Genomic DNA, 25,435 nt, shown 5'->3' on the forward strand with positions numbered 1-25,435 from the left:
GAAACATTAGCTGATAATTCCATCTACTCCATGAAGGCAGAAAACTGCTACAGTGAGGAATGGACACTTGGATCTGGACAAGTACTCAGGAGGATCCATCTCTGCCTCTACTCTGTTGCTTTTACCTAAGGAGAAATTCAAAGTCAAGAGAAACAACAAAGCCCCAAATTCAAGTGCATAAGGCACTACTATTGTATCACAATGATAAATCAAAACCCCAGTAAAATTCAGCTCACTTCGCCCAAACAAATGTACACTATGGAATGTAGGTGAATCGTTTCTAGTTCAGGAAATGTCTAGAATGTCTTGATACTTTTTTTTGTACATAGCTTAGTATTTTAAAACTCACTTTCTCTCTGCCCTATCAATTTCTCAATTGGTAAGCTTAGAGCAAAAAACCTAGCAGAAATACGTGGAGTTCTCATTTCATTCATGTTTACTTTTTAGTTCAGCTAAAAGGGGAACTTAAAATGAGAGGCAGCCGGCACTCCACATACAGGTTTGTGGGTAGGTCAGCTAGACGGAGAGATGTGAAAATGGACTATGACTTCATAGTGCCTTCTCCGATATAGTAATATATATATTGTAGAAATGTTTAACATAGGATTGTAATCTGTATTCTCTGAACTATAGAATTTCTTTCATGACATCAGAATATCTCATGAGAAGCATGGGATCTCTGTTGACAGAACTTCATCAGCATTTGGTAGAATGCAACCACTTTGATAGGGAGGAAACAGGCTATTAACCACATTATTGTAGGATTACTAGAATGATTCTTGTTGACCATAACGGAAAGGAAAGTGTTCGGTGTAGACTATACACTCTGTGTTAGAACTTAGAGATAATAGGGCGGAGACATGGCTCAGTGCTTAAGAGCACTCTTGCTGTTGTTGCAGAGGGTTGAATTTAGTTCTCAGTACTCACAAGGTAGTACTCACAACCACCCAGAATTCCAGTCCCAGGGGATCTGATACCCTCTTCTGAACTCCTCGGGCACCAAGCATAGACATGATGTACATATTCACATGTAGGTAAAATGCTCATACTCATAAGAATAAAATAAATCTTAAAAAAAGAAGTTAGACATGAAAATTTCTCCTTTTTCCACACAATTTATATGACATATAAATTTAAAGAGGAAATTATGTATATCATATATAATCTCTTAAAACATATTCCTTTCTCTTTCCTCCAAAATAGGAAAAATAAACTTGGTTTTGGCTGTTATCATCAACAGGGAAATACATGGAGAGACTGGGCTTCTGATTTGTGGGCTGAGCGCTGAAATCTGCACTTTCCTAGGCCCTCGCAAGGGCATACAGCTGAAAGCCAGAAGGCTGTGGCCCTTCTTCCTCTGACTGTCCCTGTTGGATTACACACCATCTACATTCAGTATCTCTGGAAGGGAAATGGAAATATTAGATTTCAAAAAAACTTTTTTTTTTCCCTCAGAGGATTCCCCCATTTAACCTAGATGTTATATACATGTTGAAGCTGACATATTAAAATTGCTCCAAAGTAAGTTCATTTTCATATGGAAGATGAAAACTAACCCAACTCTGGGGCTCACATGATTTACCTAATGTCCCAATTCATAATAAATAGAATTGTCCAAAGATGTTTCCCTCATTGTGTGGCATTTTCCTTGTAGCCTGGCATAGAGCTATCCCTCTTCTCTCTGTCTGGCAACCTCTGGGCGTAGAAACATCCAGCATAGATGTGGCATGTGACGGACCATACCAAACTACTTTCAAATCCTCTCTGAATGCTATCAATGTGCACACAAGAGATCCAGCACCTCCTACATGGGCATTTCTCTAGAACTCCCACTTTTTGTAAACTTCGAAACTAACATTCTCTCATTCTCCTTAAACAATCAGAAAGCATCCATGCAATTCAGAATGGCAGGGAAATGAAAACTATAAAGGACAATAAGTGGCCCTCTCTGGTCGGATGAATGAGCATCAGAGTTCATTTGGTCATATAAGACCGTTGGGCAGTATGTTAGTGAAATGCAATTGAAATTACCATTTCAATTTCTGGTTTGTAAGACAGCCTTGGCAAGCTGAAGCATTTGGTTGCAGCTTCCAGGATCTGTGGTTTTGAATATTGGGAATGTATGGCAGAACTGCACTCAATATGTCTTGAACATTAGGCTAAGAGGGTATTTCTGAATTGCTTGGGCAATTGGATGGCCCTGAGCCTGTTTTTGAGTTGTCTAGATTAAGCTGAGCTGGCAGTTAGTCTCTGCATCATGATGATACTTATCTCTTAAACATGTAAGTTATTATTTCCACACTAACACAATACAGACCTTATAGAGTAAGGAGTATTGAATGAAGAAAAATAATTCCCTCATTGACTCAAGAATGTTAACTTTTAGTACTTAAAAAAAAAGAAAAAAAAAAAGCAAGGGGGCTAGAGAGATGGCTCAGACATTAAGATGCCATTTAGTTTTTAAACAACATGCATGTTGTTATGTCCACTCTAAAGCAGTATAGACAGACCCTTTGCAGTAAGACTTTGTAAATGAAGAAAAACAATGCCCTAGTTGCAGCAAGAGTGCTAACTTTCTAGTATTTAACCTTGACCTTTAATTCTTTTTGTTGTTGTTGTTTTAAGACAAGGTTTCTCTGTATAGCCTTGGCTATCCTGGAACTCACTCTGTAGACCACGCTGGCCTCAGACTCACAGAGATCCACCTGCCTCTGCCTCCCAAGTGCTGAGATTAAAGCCATATGCCACCACCACCCAGAACTTTCTAATATTTTAAAAAAACATTTTCTATGCTTCTCACTCACATTCAATGCCAGCAGACTGGCAAGAAGATCCTATGGCCAGGCAAGCTTGCTTTCCAGTTTGCAAGAAGAAGAACTAGAATTTACCACACTGACTATGGATCCCTGCATGTGAGCTTGCTTTTCTACCACTTGAGATATAGCCCAGCTCCAGCCCTACACTATGAACATTGTTGGGAATGGGGAACCTCTCCTGTAAGTGTCTTCTTGTTAGCTAGCATTTGCAATGTGCAGACACCACTCCAATCTGTGGACTAAAAGATGAAGTGAATGCCACTTTAGCCTCAGAAATATCTGAGCATTAATTCCAGTAGCTCTGTGTCTCAAATGTTTCATATGATCTGTCTTTGAAGTAATAGCAGTTTCACAAGGAATGGTGGGATCATGCATGTAAAAAGTGTGATGTGTTTTCTACAGCACAGTATAACTAGGAAATATTGAATGCCTGTTCTTCAGAAAATGTAGCTCAAAACTTCGTATTTCAACTCATATGGATATTTCTGTCGATTAATCCTCTTGTACACTGTAAAGATTTGTCACTCAAATTGGTTTAATAAAACGCTGATTGGCTGGTAGCTGGGCAGAAAGTTTGGCAGGAAAGCCAAACTGAAAATGACAGGAAGGAGAGCAGAGTTGATGTTTGCCAGCCAAGCATAGAGGAAGCAAGAGGAGAATGCTATACTAAGAAAAGGTACCAACTATGTGGCTAAACATAGATAAGAATTATGAGTTAATTTAAGTGTAAGAGCTAATTAGTAATAAGCCTGAACTACTGGCTGAACATTTATAACTAATATAATCCTCTGTGTGGCAATTTGGGAAGCACTGCAGGGTGTTTGGGAGTTGCTGGTGGGACAACTTCTGCCTTCACAGTCTATCTTAGAGTGAAGTTATCACTGTCTTTATTTAAAAGATGGAAAGCCATCTTTTAAACGAATGCTACTTAGCTTGTTGTGTATCCTTTAATGGTTAATCTTTTGTTTCTTGCTTTCTCCATCACTACTGCCACCATGCAAAGTTTGATGTTATTCTCTGTCTCCCTCACCTTTATTCTTCTCAAGGACATGCAGCAGGAGTCTGACAGAGGCACAGCTCACCTCCACTCATGGCTAAGAACCAAGGAGGACATCTGGCTTGGCAGTGTTCCTCACTCACCTCTGTGAACACAATGCCTCTTCATTCTACAGTTTTGAGTTTGGCAGCCAGAGACAAGTCTCCTCAGTTAATTAAACCACTCCCCATTGAGGCTTCCATGTTAGAATTAGGCTATGTTAGATGATTCGCTGACTTGCTCAAGCCCCATAAATTTCAATCACAACTTCTATAGATTTCTAGTGTTCTGGCCTGTCTTCCTCCAACTATTTGTTCAAAAGTGTCTCAACTAGAAATAAATATTATCACATAAAGGTACAAATTGTAGCTCATGATGAATTTTTTTCTTACATAGCTTTCACAGGTTCCTTTATCTTCAATTAACTTCATGTTATACTTTTAAAACTGCTTCTCACGTATTCTAAGTCATCAACTACCAGCTAAGGGGTCACCTGTTTTACAAAGCCTACTATGAATTTCCTGGAAGCTACACAGCTTTCCAAATTCTTTCCTAGGATTGGGTATAAAGTTGAGGCAGTAAACCTTCTTTGAGCACCGAATTTTAAGAGCTTGCTCCTTTCTCCGAATTCACATTACTATACTATGCAGAGATGTCTCCCTTGTTCTTATGAAGATAGGTTAGCAGAGATGAGTGTAAATATTTCGACTTGAAGTAACAGTTCCAGATTATGGGAGGAGCACTCTAGAGCCCTTGAAGGGTGTTACAGTACATCAGGTTGTTGTCCAGAACATGACAATGCTGGTGCTTGCCAGAGCAGGACTCTAAGAATGACAAAATTTCATGTCAGTCCCTTCAGTAGAAAGTTGTGTACATATGCATTTATGTGTTCATGGGCACGTGTGTGTGTGTGTGTGTGTGTGTGTGTGTGTGTGTGTGTGTGTGTGTACATGTATGTGTGTGTGCATGTGTGTCTCTTTGGGTCTCTGTCTGTGATATATGCATGTGGATGTATTCATGGATGGGTGCATGTGTATGCTCAAGCATGTGAAAGCCAGAGATTGGTGTCAACTATCTTCCTTTATCATTTTTTACCTTGGTTTTTGAGATAGAGTCTTCACTGACTTGGGAAGACTAGATAGCCAACAATCTCCAGGGGTCTTCCTGTCTCTGTCTCTATGGCTCTAGGATTGCAAATTCATGTGGCCATACTCTACTTTTTGGGTGGGCACTGAGGAATCCAAACTCAGGTCTTCATGTTTTCAATGTGAAGCACTTTGCCATCTGAGCTATGTCCAATCCCACTCATCACCCTAAAGCTGGCATGACAGGAACAGACTCTAAATGGCCACTGACATGCTCGGGTGGAAAGGAATTACAGGTCTTGTTTTTTAGCATCACCGTCACTGGACTAGCTCTCAACTTCAAAGGTGCCAGAGAAAGTCAACTTCTCCCCTTGAAACATGCATGTCCATTATAGAAAACGGCCCCCAAAGATGGATATCTTTATTTAATCATTTGCCTGTAGTTCCAATAGTAATCATAGGTAGGTTCCCTGTTACCAGTTTAAAAAAAATTCAAACTAGAACAAGAGAAACTCCAGTCAGTAACATGTTGATAACAGGAAGAAATGGCTATAAGGAGAGATGGCTGACATATAACCAATGAACTGAGCAGTCAGGCATTGTTTAGACTCTGGACCAATCATCTCACTCTCAGTGATTGGCAGCTGCTTTCATAGAGGGAAGTCCTTAGAGCACATGTTGGTCCTGTGATGGCTTTTGGTATAACCAGGAAGCCTTACAGAGTCCCCTCTGTTTGAGCAGCATTAAAGAACCCAGGGTAACTGTAAGGAGTATGTCCTTATTGCGTCATCAGCCTGCAATGGGTTCTAGCCTGAAAAGCGGGCGTGCCCTCCCACGTGCCCTTTTTTCTGTATTCCCTCTGTACTTCTCCTCCGTGCGTGTGCCTCTCTCTCTCTCTCTCTCTCTCTCTCTCTCTCTCTCTCTCTCTCTCTTTCTCTCTCTCTCTCTCCTTCCTCCCAATAAAGCACTAAAAATATAACTATAGCTTGTGATTCTTCCGCCACCACAGCATCCAGTGCTCTCTTCCAGCAACCACCAAGGTGGTGGCCAGCCATGAATGCTGCGCTTAACCCCTTCAGTAATAGGACATAAATGATGAACAGAAAATCCTTTCTTGACCAAAACATGGGGATTGGGACAACTTTTATCAAGTGACTGAAGAATTAATTATTTTTAGGATTATCTAAGAAAATAAGTGGCAATTTTTAGAACAACTTCCTTCTAAATATTCTAACCACACAAGCTCTGAAGGAAGAAAATAAAGCAGTACTTCTGTGTTGTTTAAACAAAATGGTAAAGTAGGCAACCCTTTACCTTTGTGAGTCAAAAGTGTTGTCCATTAGGATTCCTCTGGAGATGATCTAATCTGGAGCTACCATTATTGTGTAAGAAGAGAACTAGAGACTGAGAAATGCACCCAGGTCCAAGCCACAAAGAAAGTTACTGTGAGATGGAACCCACATTTTACAGATTGCCAGTCTAGAGAGCTTATTATCTGAAAATGTAGCATTCCAATAATGAACTTGGTAGCCTCGTTCATATGCACATTTTAACATTGTGCATCATAATAACTTGGGGTAAAGTCTTGGTCTGGGTTTTACTCTTCATCCCCCTGGACTTGACTGGTAGGACACAGCTCTTCCAAAGCAGATGGACAACCTTTATAAGGACCGCAGTCGGTGAGAGATACAGCCACCTTGGTCACCCTGTGAAACTATTCACCCTCACTTTCTTTGATTTCTGCTTCTCATTGACTACCCTGAGGTCTTTATGCCTGCAGTTAAAAACCATCTTCAGATGGTCCTGAGCAATTGCCTGAGGACTTTTTACAGTCATTAAACAGCCTTTTTCCTTTTGTTTGCTTGGCTCTTGTTTACTGAGTGTAATACAAAATTTGGACTTTGAGCATGGGTCGGGTTGTAGAAGGGAAAAAGAAAACAAAAACAAAATCCTGAGAGACATTCTAACATCACCTGCCTGGTTTTAGAGATGGACACCTGGAGAGAAGTTAAGGATTCAAGACATCAAGCAAGATGGCTGTTGGGCTGGGCAGTGGTGGCACATGCCTTTAATCCCAGCACTCATGAGGCAGAGCCATGCGGATCTCTGTGAGTTCAAGGCCAGCCTGGTCTGCAGAGAGAGATCCAGGACAGGCACCAAAACAACACAGAGAAACCCTGTCTCGAAAAACAAAAAAAAAAAAAAAAAAACAACAACAAAAAAAAGATGGCTGTTGGTCAGGCTGCTGGAGTTTCTGCATATTCTTACCATGGAACCGTAACACCTCTGAGGTTGCTTATGACACTGCAGTCCTTCAGACATCATCACTTAACCTTTTCCTCCAGTAACTTCACCTACAAGATTTCTTGGTTACCCATGCCAGTAAATGGTTAATCTCACAGAGCCCAAGGCCCTGGAGACTTCTGGGAGGGAGCCAGGTGAGTAAAGAGAGTAGATAAAGACAGCACCTGCCCATGGGCTTGGAACAGCCTAGGGACACTGAGAGAATGTAAACACATTCTGCAAATCTCATTGTCTGACTCGGTGCCAGCGTCTTTTGGGTTCCTGTCATGGAAAATATTTCATCTGAGGTCATTCAATGAACAAGGGAGACTTGAATACCCACCACGATGCCAACTCGGCCCCTGCTTTTGTCCAGATTAAATAAGAAAGGGACTAACGTTTCATGGGTCTAGAAGATCTGCCTTTCAACAATGAAGGAGAAAGGAGACAGGAAGAAAATAAGGCTGTGCTGTTCTGAACGGCTCTCGCTTCCCCCCCCCCCCCCCCCCCCCGTGTTTGCTCACCAGTTACTTACAAGCACACGCCCTGCGTTTAGAGTAAGAGTTAATATCTGTGCTTCCTCATAAATCTCCACTCAGTGCCTCAAGCTATGTTTTTAATTCTGTGGTGCAGCTTTGAGATTTGAGATGAGTGGAAAGGAGGGGCAGCTGACGAGGTAATAATGGAAGCTGCTATTTCTCATTCTTGGGAGCAGTCTTTGGCTCACGCCTCAGCAGAGAGAATCTTGGGAGGCCAAGCTGGAAGAGCATGAGGCAGGGAAGCTGGCTATGCTGTCCTGTGCAAAATGATGCATGGCTTCTTCCCCCAAGGAAGAAAAAGTCATGGAATGAACAAAGTGTCAGCCAGAGAAGACACTGGTAGGGGCCTATTTCCCACCCAGTTCAGGAAGAGGCAGAGGAGGCCTTCCTGAAAAGATTCCGTCCTGATTGAAGAGATGCTTCTCTCCTTTCAACTTGGAGTTACTTTTGGTCCTTAAAACATACTTCTTCAGGCACATGAGTCTCTGGCCCCGTATGAGTAAATCCTTCATTTTAAGCTTACTTCTTTATCCAGAAGGTAAACCTGGCTGGCTGTGGTGACTGAAAATTGTAATTGCTGAGGCTTTCTTCCCTGCCAATAACTGTATTTTAGAACTCTGAGTCACTGAGTAGAACAGATAATTAACATGGCTCTAAAAAGAACTGAGGCCTTTGAAAATTCTAGTTCTTAGGGTACGTGTGTGTGTGTGTGTGTGTGTGTGTGTGTGTGTGTATTTGTATGTGTATTTATTTGTGAGTGTGTGTGTGTGTGAATGTGTGTATGTGTATGGGAATATATTATGTGAGTGGGTGTATGTGAATGTGTGTGTGTGTGTGTGTGTGTGTGTGTGTGAGAGAGAGAGAGAGAGAGAGAGAGAGAGAGAGAGAGAGAGAGAGAGAGAAAGACTGGCGTGCAAACTATTCCCAAAAGTTCCTTCTAACTTTAGAAGTCTAGGATTCTAAAATTGATCACCACAAACATTTCACCAAGTTCTCTCGAGAGTTGCTCTCTCATGGGCTGTTTTGGCCTGTTTCTGTAGTACTTTGAAGTTTTCAGGGAGCAAACACCACATCACCTTTCTTACTTCTAGAACAATGAAAATGCAGGCCAGATCCAGAGGGTAGAAAGCAGAAATAAAAGAAGTCGCGGCGAGAATCTTTCTATGTCTATGTGTGGTCTGGAAAGATTAATTGATGGCCAAGCTGGGTCAGAGACCATCTGATTTGCTCCCGGAACATGGGGTCTGGGTCCCCCTCTTTACCTACAGTTGCACAAACAGAGACTGTTCTAATTAAGTGGTAGCTCTGGAGACAGAATGTAGGCACAAATTAGGTGACAACTTCTGGGCTGATTGCAGAGGTTCTCTTAACCTGTTAGAACAGTTAAGGGGCTGAGTTCAGTTCATTTCACCTAAAGAAACCAGAATTGAAAGGCAGTTTAAGTTATCCATGGGGAGGTCTGTCCAGAGAACTTAGGTTCCTGAATCACAGACACTAACTCCAACTTGAAAAGCAGGCAGAGCACATAGGAAGTACTCCTGGGCAGTCAGGTGGAAGAAAGGGGTTAGTGGCTTGGACACGCACAGAACCTCCTGAGACTTCCTGTAGGTTGAAGAGTGCTCCCTTCTGATTGTTCTAGTTCACTAGCACTTCTTGACTTGATGACCCGATTAAGTCTGTTCTGTTTCCTATAACTACATCTATCAAGTTAGCTCAAAACACACTATTGTCTAGATGAAATAAAATAAATATAAAACATATCAAGCTTTGCATATGTGTTAATTGCATGTCATATATACATATACACACACATATATATGTATATATCATACAAAATGTTTTTTCACCTATTCTTTTAAAGAAAGATTTCTTTTACTTAAATATGGGTATATCTGTGTGCATGTATGTACAGTATGCGTGTCACGGGGATGGGGTGCTGGAAGAGGGCGTCAGATCATGTGAAGCTGTACTTATAGCTGGTTGTGAGCTATCTGATATGTGTGACACAATGACAGTTTTTTGTCACTTCCAGTACTGACATAACTAAATGTCACAATATCAAAACCCTCAATGGCTAAGGAATGGATGTGGAGGCCATACAATGTGTGTACAAACATATTCTGAAAGTTCAGGAGGAGAAATCAGTCAGATTCCAATTCACAATGAGGTTCAGAGAGGGGATGTGATCTGTCCCTAATCCTACTGTCTGGGTCAAAATCCTGACTGACCTAGGACTACTAACAACTTGTTATTTGCATTTTGTTCTCTACTTTATTAACTTTGTATTCTCTCTATGAGTTACTGTAACATGACATATTTCTGATCATAAAGGTATGTTTAGTCACCACAATTAGCCCCAAAATATTTAGTGAGAGGCAGGCCACAAGCTTTCATCACAGTCCTATGCTGCAGGGCCTGACAAGCCTCACTTCAAATGCCACCTATGGAGTGGATACTTAAGTTTATATTTTCTTCCCACCTTCATAACAGCTCCTAGTGTTCTGGAAAAGGCTGTTGTCATGGTCAAAATAATCAGATATTATTTATTTAATTTAAATTTAACAATAATACCCTTCTTGAATTTTATGCTTGACTTTCATTTAAGGGCCCCTTAAAGAAAAAAAAAATAAGTGTACTTATTAGGCAAGCTTTCTTGACAGCCCTTTTGGATAAATAAGATTGTATTTGGTGCAGAAGCTGACATACAATGTAGTAAATAACTCCATTGTGCAAGTTGTTTTAATTGGCTCAATACAGAATGCTCCATAAATGAACAAGCATGTATCCCTAAATTCAGGATTTATTGCCAGGGCAGGAAAATAATCCAGAAAAATACAAGGATATGATCAGAATCAATACAGCATCTGAGAAAGTAGGGGTTGGAAAGGGAACTTCAGAGGCTTGCATAAAATATTTTCCCTTTCTTCCTTTCTTCCTCCCTCCCTCCCTCCCTCCCTCCCTCCCTCCCTCCCTTCCTTCCTTCCTTCCTTCCTTCCTTCCTTTCTCTTTCTTTTTCTTATACTTTTTGGGCAAAGGACAAAATAAAAATAAAAACAAAGCCAGGCAGTGGTGGTGCATGCCTTTAATCCCAGCACTCAGGAGGCTGAGGCAGGTGGATCTCTGTGAGTTCCAGGCTAGCCTGGTCTACAGAGTGAGTTTCAGGACAGCCAGGGCTACACAGAATAACCCTGTTTCAAACAAACAAACAACACACACACACACACACACACACACACACACCTTGAGTTTCAGCTTTCAAATACAATCACCAAATACCTGAGAACTGGGCAGTGTTCCTTCCTTTCTTTCCTTTTGTAAGAAGCAGAGTTTGGCATCAAGAGGCGGGGCTGTGTGAGCATGTGTGAGACTGTTTACGCTCATTCTTGTATGGATAAATATTCAGAAACCATACGATAGTCCCAAAGGAACCCTTCCTTAATACAGGAAGTGACAGCTTTGTGAAGGCACCACCATTAAGCTCTGGTTTTTCATTCTCAAAATCCTGGGATTGAATTTCTAGAAGGAATGAACAGAGTGTGACACTTCATAGAGCCGCTGACAATTACAGGCAACTTGGTTCTAAAACTTATTGAATGCAGGGAACCTGAGTTCGGCTTAACCTCCCAGCACCTTCCTGCATCCAGACCCTGCTGAAACCAAAACCTCTAAATTCAGCTGGACACATTGAGAAGAAGATGCCAAATGCATGCCAGTTCTAGTCAGTGTAGCTACGCTCTGCTGCCATGACTGCCTGCCTCCCTTTCCATTTTCTCTTGCTTTCTATTTGTATTTAATGGATGACCAGGCTCAGGTTCTGTCAGACAATGGCTTCCTTCCGCACGTTAGGAGCCGAGACTGAGTAGGGATAGAAGCCTGCAGAGTCTCTGTAAACACTGGTGTGTCACTTGCTTCAGCTTGATCTGATGAGCTTTGTTCAGGGAACAGAGAACAAGGAGACACAGGAGGGGTCACTGACTTAGGAAGCTGAGCATTTTGAATGGTCCTCCTCTGTCTCTCAAGCATCATAGATGTCCTATCCTTTGGCAGATCTTAAGTTCTCTCTCAGACAGTTCTTCTGTTTACTGCTGTCTAAATGATGGCTTCTCCTTGAGTCTTCTCCCCTCTCTTTGAGACTGTCTCCCACCCTTCCTTCCTGCCTTCTGTCATGAGGCCAGCGCCTCTATTTCCAGCTCTGGATGTTGGTCTGAACACCAGGATCACATTTCCATGTGGATTCTCAACAACTTCTTGCACCTACCTCTGTTTGAAAGCAGGCCCATCATTTCACCTCCCACATTCCTTCACAGTTTGATCTGAGGTAAGGCACTGACCTCAGTGGAAATAGACAGGCTAAGTGGAGCGTTACAGTCTTTTGCCACATTTTTCTTGTTGATTTATCGACATAGCCAAACTTTCTTGTAGGCCACCAGCCCCTGAAAAATGACACAGAAACTTATTATTAATGATGGAAGCTTGGCCCTTAGCTTAGGCTTGTTCCCAACTAGCTCTTATAACTTAAATTAACCTGTTTCTATTCATCTCTGCTCTGCCATGTGGCTTTTGCCTCTTTCCCACTCTGTATGTCTGACTTGCTCTGCATCTTGCTGGTGTCTAGATTCATCCTGAGTTCTTCCCTTTCCTAGAAGTCCCGCCTGGTCTCTCCTCCCTAGCTATTGGCCATTTAGCTCTTTATTAAATGAATCAGAAGGTGACTTTCATACAGTGTGATCAAATATCCTGCAACATATCTAATAGAAACGCCCAATCTAATAAAAAAAAAAATCTCCTCCTCCCTTTAGGAGACCAGGAGAAGGCCTTCGGATTTGCTGGGGGAGTACTGAGGGGCAGTCTCTACTGTCACGCTGGAACCCATGGTCCACTGAGGTTCCCTATGCTACCTTCACTGAGCACCCAATGAAATACACCAATGAGAAGTTCCTTGAGATTTGCAAGGTAGGTGGTACCTTGTCACATATTAGCTGCTTTGGTGAAGCTGTGTGCTTCTAGAACAAGTTCTGTCTTAAAAACTGTTAAGACTCAACCTGAAGGTGAGTTGATAAAAATTTAATGCCTCTTTAGACACTTATGTATAGCTGTTTCATAGATGTCATATATCCATGTAACCATAATGTGGCCCTTCCCTCTTGCTATCTTCTTTTGATAGAATATTATGACAAATTGCAATACTTATGTTTGCCTAGTTGTATTTATTGCAAGAGGGTGCATAGGATGGTCTCTGTATAGGTCCATCTTTGTTGTCTTATTCTAGAAAGAAATATGGAATAGTGTGAAGTATGGTTCGTCATACTGGTTCTGTGGTCATCCTAGATGAAGTCATTTCTTTCCATGGGATGGTCCTGGTGGTCTCATCTCTAGAGTGAGTGTGGTGGATACTGCCCCTCCCTCCAGTCTCACTGGGCTGTTAGCCACTCAGATGGAAAGCATGTTTAAATACTCCATAAAGCACAAAGCCCCTGGTGGTTCTTTCTCTGCCTCCATTTCTCATCCTCTCTAGCAGACATTTAACTCTTTGGTGATAGGGTTAGTCCCTTGTACTATCCTCCTATCACTTCTGGTAGCCTAAAGAGGACACCTCTTTATGAATGGAAACAACTTTTAATAGTTAATAAATCTTAAAATATTAAACCTTTGTTGGCCTAAAAGCAGCCACCAACCAAGAAAGCACTCAAGCTCAATACTTCAAATACTATAATTCAAGCAACCAGCATGATTTCCTCTAATTTAAATTGAGTTAATCTATTTATATATAGATGAAATACGTAAGTTCAGGGACACTCTACATAGTTAGAAAGTAAACCAGCTGGAGTTGAAGAGTTTATGAAAAATCTAACTATTTTCACAAAACCAAATACACACATGAGTGTGGGCACATAGATTGAGAATTGGTTGTCTTTTCTGTCCTTTTTTAGTGTTTACCTTGACATTTTCTTTTATTTTAAACTATTATAACTCATTTAATATAAATTTAAAACATGTCTGGAGTCCTGTTGATGGCACATTAAAATTCTTGAATTAATATACACAATACCTATTTATGCAAGTAAATTTGTGCGGTGTAAACAAATAACTGTAAATTGGTAAGTGCCCTTGAGGCAATGTGTCTGTGATTAGATGCTAGATGGGGTCTTAATTCCCCCTAATGAGCAGATAAATTGGCTTGGATACATCCTTCTCCCAGGACAAGCTGGTGATCCTATTGGGATTCATGCAGGTGTCCCCAGAGACTCATGGTTTCATGGTTGACTCTGGATCCAACTATTGCAGGCACTGAATTAGTTCGGGAATCATATTGCTACACTTCATCTGATACCCATTTCACAACCCCCAACCAAGCTATCAACAGCAGCTCCTAGGCTGAAGCTTTACCACCTAAAGCCAACAAAACAAAACAGAATGAAAACCAAGACCAGCACCAAAACACTTCCACCCGGCCATGCTGTAAGAGCAGACTTGAGAGGGAGTTGAGAGGCAGAGGGAGAGTGTGTATGGAACTAAAGCGCCCAACTTCTGATGTAGTACCAGCTCCCTTCTGTTCAAAAGTCCTCAGCAGTAAAAACACATATGCCTCCATCATATCTTCTGTCCTCTTCAAACTCCCCAAACACCCATTTTTCATTTCTATATTAGTTGCAATGGAAGACATTTATTAAGATACCTGTTAATCCAGACTAAAATGTATAATAGTGAATTTTCTCATGGGAATTTTTTTCTTTAAAGGAAAACTGTTCTTGATCATTAAAATGATACATATTTTTGTATTAATAGTTGAACTTCACTATTAGCCAATACAAATACTTAACCATCTTACTCATTGCACATGTCACTCCCTGGGACAAGCCTTCTCTTGTTCCTTGTACCTGAGGCAGGAGGTACTTATTTCTGAATGGCGTTTGCTGGAAGAAGTTCACAATGAATGCTTAAGGACTAAGTTCTGTGCACTACAGAGAAATGTGATAGTTTGCTAGTACTTTGTTTTAGTCTGCTACATACAGATGCAAAAAAACCATTTTTTTTTTGAAGGAACGTGAAAGGTGAAACATTAGAGGGAGTTTGAATCCTTACCGAAGCATTTATGAATGGAGTTGGGAGACTAGATCACTGCATTTAGCACTAGAGCTCTCAGTGTGTGTGTGTGTGTGTGTGTGTGTGTGTGTGTGTGTGTGTGTGTGTGTGAAGCATATACATGCCTATCCAAATATTATGAATATTAGTTGGTTGGATTTAAGTCAATCTGATCACTTTATAGCTCTGTTAGATGTGTTGATTTTAAGGCTTTCCCCCCACCTTCTATGTGTGAGTGTAAAGAAGATTGACAGAATCTCTTACAGAGCAGAGGGGGAGGTTTCTTCAAGAGATGAAAGTGAAGAATGATCAATGGGGACAATGCGTAGGGCACATAGGGAGGGATGAGTTTAGATTATGATTAGCGAGACCACTGCAACATCAATTGTTTCTTCATAAATTATTAGTCTCCTTCCTTCCTTCCTTCTTTCCTTCCTTCCTTCCTTCCTTCCTTCCTTCCTCCTTTCTTCCCTCCTTCCCTTCCTCCGCCCTCCCTCCCTTCCTTTCTTATTCTGTCTTGGCACCAGTCTGGAACTTTCATTTGCTAAAGCCAATTCTTATTCAAAGATCATCCAAAATGAAGCTCCCTATGAAAGCCAATGGTCTCCATCTGGGAAGTGAGTAAGTCTTTGTTCTAGGCCTCCAAGTCATAGCTTCTTTTCTTGTTGGTTTATATGTTATAACATTATATGTCATTAGAGCTTTTTCCAGGACAGTGTCTGATTAAGGCTTTGCTATACTAATATGGAAATGGAGATTTGAACAATGATTCTTTGCTGAATCTTGAAATTGGCTTATGTGAATATTTTCATGTAATGAGATTTTAAAGGGTTGAGATTTTTTTTTTCCAATTCTCTTACTAATGAAACAGAGGAAAATGGGAGAAATGCATAGCTAAGTCAAACCCAGGAAACAATTCAACTCAATTTTGCAAATGTTGTAGCACAGGGGAGAGAAACTATGAAATTGAGTTACACATAGTTAAAATGTTCAGATTGCTTACAAGCTAATGAAACAACCTATTATTTAAAAATATTCAAACTTATTCTTTGCCAGAGTATTTCTCTTAGAACCTCTTTATTCACTGCACATTTTCTGGCATTCACAGAATACAAGTATAATTGTTGCTAAGGATAAAAACTTAAGTGAGATGATATTTGAGCCATGTGCAAGGTAGAGTTTGACAGAAACAGCAAATAAATATGCAAAGATTTAAAAATGGAAGTTTGATTCCAGTGAAAAGGAATGGAGGTCAGTAAAGATGTAATAATGTCCATGGAGCGAGTAGTTTAGCTGGTGTGTAATCTTACATAGTTCCCCAATATGCATATATAATGACCTAGACAATAAATATAGAGCCCAAGCAAGTTCAAGTCATAGTAGTAGGGAGTAAGGAAAATTTGAATTACTCAGCAGGGAGTTAATAAAAACACATGACCAATATGATACAGAAAATGACAGAGAAGTTAGGCTGAGGTAGCTACTAGGTATTTAGATGGTGAATACACTAATTTGAATGGTGATAACTATGGATGTTAGGGGTTAGTTTAGCTTATGAGTTATTATGTTTGAAATATCCATAGAATAGTTAGGTAGTTAGAACTTTATGTTTAAATTAGAGAAAGTTGAACTGGAGACAGACATTTCAGATGAGGTGACATTGTATCAAGTGTGGGAGCCCACAGAGATTTACTAGTGAAATCTGAGCTTGTTTTACCCAGCAGGACTGCATAAGAGGAAGATTGGACCACGGGCTTGGGTACCAGGTGTTTAGAAAGGTCCATACTTGGCTGTATCTAGCAGGGGGAAGTCTTTTGCCCATCCCCTTGGCATTGTTATAAAAAACCCTTTTGAATAAAGTTCTGGGTCATTGGGTATTGACCCAGGTCCTCCCGAAGCTATCCTGTGTTTCTGTCTTTCCCCTTGTCAACTAGGCCTCTCTTTCTACCTAATATTTCTTATCCCTCTCTCCTCAAGAGTACCCTGAATAAAAGCTGGGGCTAGGGACCTTCAAAATCAAGGCTGAGTTAGGAAGATACTTGAGAGAGAATTATTATACCCACAGGTGTTCAAATACAAGTTTATACTATCATATGATGTAAAAAACATGATGCTTCCTGTTACCTATCAGAAGTGTAAGTCATTTCCACATCTTGCAAACACAGGGCTCAAAATGGCTTCTTTCCAGAAGTCTACTTTACCTGCCCACCTTGAAATCTTTCAAATCTGCACATGTGCCATGCTCTGTACTACTCAAAATACACAATTGTGAAAATGTAAGATACTAGATTATTTCATACTTAAGGTAGTACACAAAAATAACCTCACATATTATTATATCATTTTATTTTATCTTTATTGCTTATAGGATGAGTGATATTGTCAAGTAAATTAACAACAAAACATCTAAGATAGGGATAAATATCTTCATTTTAAAGGTCAAGACACTTAAGCACAGGGGTTAAGTAACTAAGGCAATGAAATAATAAATATACCTCCACACCTTAGCAGTCACTAATATTCATGGAACTAAGTATAAACCTAAAGGACTTTTTGTATGTGTACATGTGATGATGATGATGATGATGATGATGATGATGATGATGTGTGTGTGTGTGTGTGTGTGTGTGTGTGTGTGTGTGTGTTTTAGAAGGGAGAATTGAAGTGACTAGGATGAGAATGAAAGTCAGAATGAGTGGAGACTTCTTCTGTAGAAAAGAAACTTCTGTCCCTTTCTCTTGGTTTCCCCTGTATACTTTAAATTGCCCATAGTTACAGGGTCCGTACAAAGCAATTGATAATTCCAGAGAAAATGTGCACGGATAACATGCATTTTAACCAGCATTGTAACTTGCCAAGAGGTTTCACATCTTCAGTCTTGGATGATTTGATCTTCATCCCAGGGTGTCTTCCTTTCTACAGAGAAGGGTTGAAGCCTGTGGCCCCAAGGCTAGGAAAATCTGCCAAGCTAAGGAATGTGGGCCTGCAGGCATGAAACCTGGTCTCTTTGCCCAGTATAAACAGGAAGCAAGTGATGGTTGTAATAAAGAAAACTGAGATTCTAGGCGGGAGCTGCAGGCAGACAGCACCTGAAGCAACCTGGGGGCCCAGGCACTCAGCTGGTAAATAATTGCTGTAAAGTCAAGAATACTGCACCTCCTCCTCCTCCTCCTCCTCCGTGAACACTACCATGCTTCACCCACACCAACACATGGCCCCCGTGTAACTGGAGTTGTTAAAACTTGACCCTGTGTTTTTGAGACAGAAATAAAAGCGGGAGACAGAGGTGGGTGTATAAAAGCTTTTAGACAAAAGTATGTGGCTGGTGGCATTCATATCAGATGACACAGCGTTCCTGTCACATAGATTGAGTTCAGGTGCTTGAAATGCTCAAGAGCCAGCTTGGGGACGTGGCCTTTTGTCTGCCACTCCTTTAGGGAGCAGCTTGTCCCCGTAAGCACACCTACCCCCTTTGAGAGTGTCCCAGACATGGCTGGGGATGAAGTGTAACCAATGAAATGCAGTGTGCTGAGTATGGAATAGTGTCAATATTTTCATTCTAGCCCTTAGATTCTGAGACCACAGGGGATTCTCAAGAAATGATGCTTACAATGAGTTCTGAAGAAGTGTTCAGTAATCCCATTTGACAAACACTAACTTCTAAGAAGGCATTACGTTAATCCAGATGGTCTTGGCAAATGGAAATGTAGAGACTGTGTTTTACCATTTTGGAGACGGTGGTTTCTTGATGATGAAGGTGATGATGATGACGTTGATAATAATGATAAAGGGGCTAATATTTATTGTTTGTAAGAAACAAACTTCTTAATGATTTCTGCAGTGATTCTAAATACCAGCCTTATCTCGTTGCATGCCCTGGCCCCTCCTGCTATATATGAACACATAGTCATTCTCTCTCTGACTTGTTTTACCTATGAACTTGATATTATCAGAATACTCATTTTTATGGGAAGAGACTATGAAACTCAAGAAGGCTTAATAATTTACTCAGGGGGCACACCACTGGTGAATACCTTGCTTACAACTTAACGTTTATCTAACCCCAGCACTTAATGCTACATATATTGCAAAGCTGTGTGTTCTGTAGTTCAGTGAGTCTTTTTAAACGAGACAGGGTGTTGGTACATAGCCCAGGTTGGTCTTGAACTTCTCATTCTCCTGTCCCCGTCTCCCGAATATTGGAATGCAGACATGTACTACCCTACATCTTAAAAGGAAGGGACTTTGGATTGTTCCAAAATTCTAGAGTTGAGGCAAGATAAGACATTTTAAGCAAAGGAAACATGACCAAAAGTTACAAATTACAAAGCTACATGAAATTTTCTTAGATAATAACTAAGAATATGTGGGTTTAAAGTGTGTGTGTGTGTGTGTGTGTGTGTGTGTGTGTGTGTGTGTGTGTGTGTGTTTGTGTGTTTAGAGGGGAAGGTTGGAGGTTGATAGAAAGGGAATGAACATTAGAATGAGTAGAGACTTTTGTGCAGTAGCACTGCTACAGGTGTCTGAGAGATAGGTGTTATAGAGTATGCTGTACACTTAAACTGTAAAAGATAGTCTCACCCATAGTAAAACTGTATTTGATTCCCAAATAGTAATAGCCTTGTGATGGCTTACAATGCAAAGGGCACACTTACAACTCTGCTTAGAAAATGTGTTAATATATTTGAGTGGAGCTATCAGTGAAATGTGACAGAAGAAAAGATTATTATTATTATTAATCATTTATTTTTATTTTATGTGTATGAATGTTTTGCCCACATGTCTCTGCATATCATGGTGCTGTTGGAAGCCAGAAGAGAGTGCCAGATTCTCTGCAACTGGAATTACAAATGGTTGTGAGCCATCCTGTGGGTGTTAGAAAATCAACCCAGGTACTCTGCAAGAGCAGCAGGTGCTCCTAACTGCTGAGACATCTCTCCAGTCTCAGCAGAAAAGAGTATTTTTAATTGGCTATACAGGAAGGCAATATGGAGTATTGAACTTGGTTTTGAAAGATGAAAGAAATATGGAAATACAAAGCTTTTTGGATTAAATTATGGACTGTGCAAGTTAGAGAGTAGTTCAATGATTTTCATTAATAAAGCTCTTTTAAAGTAAAATCTGACTCTAAGTATAATGAAAGGAATAAAAATATCCCATTGGGTTGAGTGAAGGAATTGAAGCAGATTGCCTGCTTGTCTTGCATTTTCTTTTACAACTCTTGTCTCCAGCCCAAAGTTAACAAATAAACCTACCTTATTAATAAACACCTATTTGGTTTTCAAAAGAGTGATTTGTAACTGTATTATAAGTTACACATATAGTGTAGTTCTCATCTCTCATCAAAGAAGCTTCTTTGAGAAAGAGATGGAGACTTTTACAGAGACTCACAATTGGTGAAAATGGAGACAATAGGTGTCCCTGGGATACCCAACTCCAGTTCACACACATGCAACGCAACCCACACACCTAGGGTTTGGGGACCAATGAGGAAGAGCAGTAGAACGTCTGTAAGTGCCAGTGGACTAGGATGCCTGGTTGTAGCTAGATAGAAAATATGCATGCATGAATTTTCAAAAATGTGGTTTTCTTAATGAGACCTCCATGAGGATATCAGTTGACATGCTGACATGGATGAGGGGGAGGGAATCCCAAAGGTCCTGCCCCTACTTGAAGAGCTACAAGTGATCAATGGCTGCAGAGAGAGAGGGAGGATCAGTTTCCTCCAGGGTCAAACTCCCACACAGGTTGTCTAATGCCAAATGGTCAGCCTTGTATACATACATACACACACACACACACACACACACACACACACACACACACACGCACACACACTGCTAAGTGGACTTGATATACAGGTTACATATACAGGTTACATGCACATGTGTGTGTATAACAAAAATAAAGAAGAGGTCATGAATTAGGGAGGGTTGAGGAAGCATGAGAGGAGGTTGGGGGCTATGGAGGACAGGAGTGATGAAGATACAATATTCATATATGTAGTTCTCAAAAAATAATCAAACAAGGACACCGGCAACAAAAGGTTCACATTGCCACTCAAGTGTTGTGCTTAAGGAACATGGTTTGAAATTATGGGATTGAATATTTTCTCTGTCTGCCTTTGTAGTAGTGAGAGGCATGGATATTTTCCAAGGAACTCCATGTGGCAGGAAGGAGCCTGAGCTGGAAGACATAACACCCATTTCTAGGCCCTTTGTAACTTGCTCAACATCATTTCTACCCATGGAAATCTTGCTAATCTTTAGAGATTGCCCACAGGTCTCCTTTTGACATCCTTCTTCATAGGCATTTCTGTCTCTCTTCCTGCCTGTTACAATGAACTTGGCATTACTCCGGCAGGTGGATTTTGTAGTCTACATCATAGTCACTTGTCTTTTGAGGGCAACAGTTGTTCTTATTTGGCTGTTAGCATTCAGCAGTGTCCAACAAGTATGTAATTCATAATAGACTATGGGCAAATATTGATTAAGGTGATTCCTTAATGTTGTACAAGTTATGAATAATGCAAAACAAATAAGGCAGATAATTTTACTATGTGTGTTCTTTCTTGGCTGAGTACTATATGAAAAGTTAAACAAAAGCAATTCCAACATTTCTGAGGCATCATTCATGTTTAAGAAGCAAGAGCTGTTGTCCCCAGGAATGACTACCCCACTGGGGAATGACTGGGAGGGGATGTTCAGGAGCTTCCTGGAGTCATTAACTTCAGGTTTTTCCTCTTGTTCCTCAGTTGTCCGGGTTCACATCAAAGCTTGTTCCAGCTATCGAGAATGCTCGCAAGGATTCCACTGGGTCTGCAGGAAAGGAACTCATGGTGTTAACCCAACCTATCCTGATTGAGACCTACACAGGGCTCATGTCGTTCATTGGAAACCGGAACAAACTTGGCTATTCCCTTGCTCGGGGGAGTATTGGCTTTTGAGCCTCTATGTTACAAAGCACATCATCTGTAGATAACTAATGTGTTTAAATTCACTACTTATTTTGGATTACAATAGTTGCTTTAAAATAATATTTAAAGTACTGACTTATTAGTGTTTTAGGAAATCTAAAAGCTTGATTAGACTGGTAGACATTTAAAATCTCATATGAGAGAAATCAAATTTCTGTAAAACCAGACTAAATACTTTACATTAAATACTCATAATTTAAAATCTTTGGACAGAATCCATTATGCAACTTAAATTTAAATTTGCTACAATTTAAAATTTTGTTTTTCTATTCCTCACATCCACAGGTACTTTCAACATTTTAGTTCTCATCCTATGAACCCCTTTTTATTCTCCATAGGCTCTCACTGGCTCCACTAGTGTAGCCACCATTTATGAGGGCATTCTAGTCCATAGTCCTATCTCTGATATTTGCCCCGAGATTCAGGCTCTGCCTCGTGTCTTCCAATCAGGCCTATGTCAGTCATTCTGATGCTCCCTTGCATTAAGCATTTTCCAAAACCAGATTTCTCTGTGGTATTTTTTTTATAATCCATCTCTGAAACCTACCAGTTTCATGGTTTGAATTCTAAGCCAAAGACATCCCATTATAGTAATACATGGGTATGTGGCATAACATTGTATCCAAGCTTAAAATACATTCTCCTAAGACTAGAGGTATAACTCATTCGCATAGAGCTTGCCCAAATTGTACAAAGTCGTGAATTTGATTCTTAGCACTGAAAAGAAAAAAAAAAAAAGAACCAAAAATCAAAAACCACCCACAGTCTCCTTCTCAATTCCATCTTTCACTGCTCAAGTCTTCAATTCTTAACATGGTCTCTTAGTTAGGAGCTCTACTCAAGGCATTTTCAATTAGCATTCACCTCACTGTCCATTCCTAAAGCATAATTTGATCATAGCACAGTCGGTCACTACTGTCCAATAATTCATTCTGTTCTGCAGGATTTTTCCAACATATCCTCTTCCAATGAAACCTTTTGTGGAATGTTAGTATAGGACACAGAAGAAGAGCGAGCCCTGTGGTTACAGTGGGGATGGGACCAGCTTTTTCCTTTATTAGACTCCTGTTCTAGGAGGGTTTGGCTGGCACCACTACAAAACATTGTATTCTTTCATTTTGTACCCATTTCTTTTTCCTTTTAGTTCTTCTGGTGTCCTCCTGACTTTGCTCTAACTTTGAGCAGCCCAGAAGAGAATTTCATTTCTTTTGGTTTCTTTCTTTTTAGAATTTTAAATCTTACATTTTTCAGCTTAGCCACTCTGAATGCCCATCACTGTAAACACTACTACAAGATACCTTTTGCCACTGCTGAGACCCAAAGTCTTACCTTGATGCTAAGGTTGAAAGTTCTAGCTATTTTTTCTTTCCTTTTCTTCCTTCCTTCCTTCCTTCCTTCCTTCCTTCCTTCCTTCCTTCCTTCCTTCCTTCCTTCCTTCCTTTCTTTTTCTTTCTTTTCTTTCTTTCTTTCTTTCTTTCTTTCTTTCTTTCTCTCTCTCTCTCTCTCTCTCTCTCTCTCTCTCTCTCTCTTTCTTTCTTTCTTTCTTTCTTTCTTCTTATTAGAAAGCTTTCTTCCTCAGATTCAAAGACTCAGGTCCAGGAGGTTATTGATCTGGTACACACGTTCAGAAACAGAACTTGAATAAATAGCCCTTATTCCATCTTGTTTACTTCCATTACTGTTTTGTTCCTTCCTTCATCCTGCTCTGTCACACCTACCTCTTCCCCCAGGATGGCAAATATTGTTCAAGACCCTAAGGCAAGGAACTTCTATTGAGACTGGGAGAGGAAATGTTGAAATCCTTAGCTGTCCTGTCAACAGTAGTGGAATGAAAAGTCATTCAATTGTTTTGGCAGCGCTTCTGAAGCAGGCATCATTGGCAAATTATTTTAATATTGTTGCCTGAAAATCCCCATATGCCTCCAGGTAGTGGCATTTACTGGCACAAACCTCTGAATTGCCCAGCTTACACTCTCAAGTTACCATTTAAGGATTTTCCTGGTGATTGATTGCTCTGTGTATGTCTGTCCCTTTTGTAGAGCTCAGTCAGACATTCCTAAGGGACTTTCTATAGGACACAGTGTAGCATCCTTAGCGGAAGCCACCCAAGGGAAGAGAGAAGGGGAGGCTGTTAAATTCTGAGATCTGGTCTCTTGTGTTGCATATGATGAAGAGTGAGCCCACAGCTTCCCTGACAACTTTCTCTAAAGATATTTAGACAAGATAGTTGACTAATAAATGGGCTCTACAAAGCAGGGTTGTCCACTAAGTGAGAAGATTCAGGAATGAGAGTAGCATTTCAAGGTAAGAAAGAACATCTTTTTAGTGTCAAATATCCAAAGACTGAAGGGTTACTTCTTGAAGTATGAGCCCCAACTCACTTGATATAAAGATGACTAGAAATCATGTACACTGGGAATGGCATTGGTATAGTACAATATCTGAAAAGTTGATACAGACCTTTAAGGCCATTGACCTATTATTCTCTAAATAATTGTTGCTAAACATTCAGATAATTAGAGACCTGTGTTGGAAAGAACTGAATCAGTCCTGTGAGTTCCTAAAAATTGCTTTAATTTTCCTGATGCTTGATTTTATAATATTCAAACTGGGGGCAGTTTATGATTGATTATTTCCCAGATATGGAGCCAGAGTAACATGGTGTCAAACCCCCTCACTGACACAGAAAACCTGAGTTCCTGCCTATATAAAGTGGCTTCTGCTGAAGACTGTGGGGCAGCATCTGGGATAACTCAATTCAGTTCCCAGTGGGAATTATTTCTTTGTCACATGAAGCTACTATTATCTGATGTGGGGTGTTTTCACTGAGTTCCTTGTCCTTATGCTCAACTGATAGCTACAGACCAGGGGAGCCACATGTGCACCCCGGCTTTTCCCTCTGTCTTTGGAAATCTTCCACTGGCATTTCCCAAATGGGAATTATCAATAGAATTTGAAACTGGACTGGATACAAGAACCTTAAAACTAAAACATCACCACAAACCTGTGTTGCTTGGTGGTCTTTTTTTTTTTTTTTTTTCTGATCTTCGTTTTCTTCAGTTTTTCCCAATACAAAATTTCTAATAAGGCTTCCCTCAGAATCTGTTTGAATCCCCATCAATAGAGCCCTCAAAATCTTCTGATGTGTCTCAGAAAAAAAAAAAAAAAACAAAAAAACAACAAAAAAAAACTCCTCCTATTGACTCAGAACAAGCCGTGTCTACCTGCCAGCTCTTTCATTTAAAAAACATGCTGACTGGTGTAGGGTGGTTTAAATCTCCACACCAGGGTGTGGGCATTTGGGAACAGAAGTAAGACTGCCACATTTCTTAGTTTATAAGGAAGGGCTGGTCATGGTCAACATGCCTGACTTCCCAGGGGTCGGCTGGGTGCTTTGGTGCCCTGACTAGTGTTCATCTTTTAACACAGAAAGGAGAAACTAGTTTTATGTGTTGGCTGCTTCCAGATCCTTTGCCTTGAGTCCCAGTTTCATGGTCCCTTTGTTGAAATATTACTCAAGGAGCCACTTTACAGAGCCCTGGGGCTAAGGAAGGATAGAAACGTGCCAAACCAATGCCTTCATTTCACAGAACATGAAGCACAAGCCTAGAAACTAG

At 40.4% G+C, this 25,435-nt stretch overlaps 1 protein-coding gene across 1 annotated transcript in view; it reads left to right on the top strand.

Moving 5' to 3' along the window:
• The window catches only part of Tprg1 (tumor protein p63 regulated 1), a 137,607-nt gene extending 115,792 nt beyond the window's left edge, over positions 1–21,815 (top strand). Inside the window, exons 5-6 of the mRNA XM_036203223.1 lie at positions 12,559–12,712; positions 21,597–21,815. Of these exons, the coding sequence (XP_036059116.1) occupies positions 12,559–12,712; positions 21,597–21,788 (346 nt within the window). The 3' untranslated portion in view covers positions 21,789–21,815. The remainder of the gene's footprint in view (positions 1–12,558; positions 12,713–21,596) is intronic.
• Positions 21,816–25,435: the final 3,620 nt, after the last annotated feature.

Source organism: Onychomys torridus, chromosome 12 (genome assembly GCF_903995425.1).
Source record: "Onychomys torridus chromosome 12, mOncTor1.1, whole genome shotgun sequence".
Taxonomy (NCBI): Eukaryota; Metazoa; Chordata; class Mammalia; order Rodentia; family Cricetidae; genus Onychomys; species Onychomys torridus.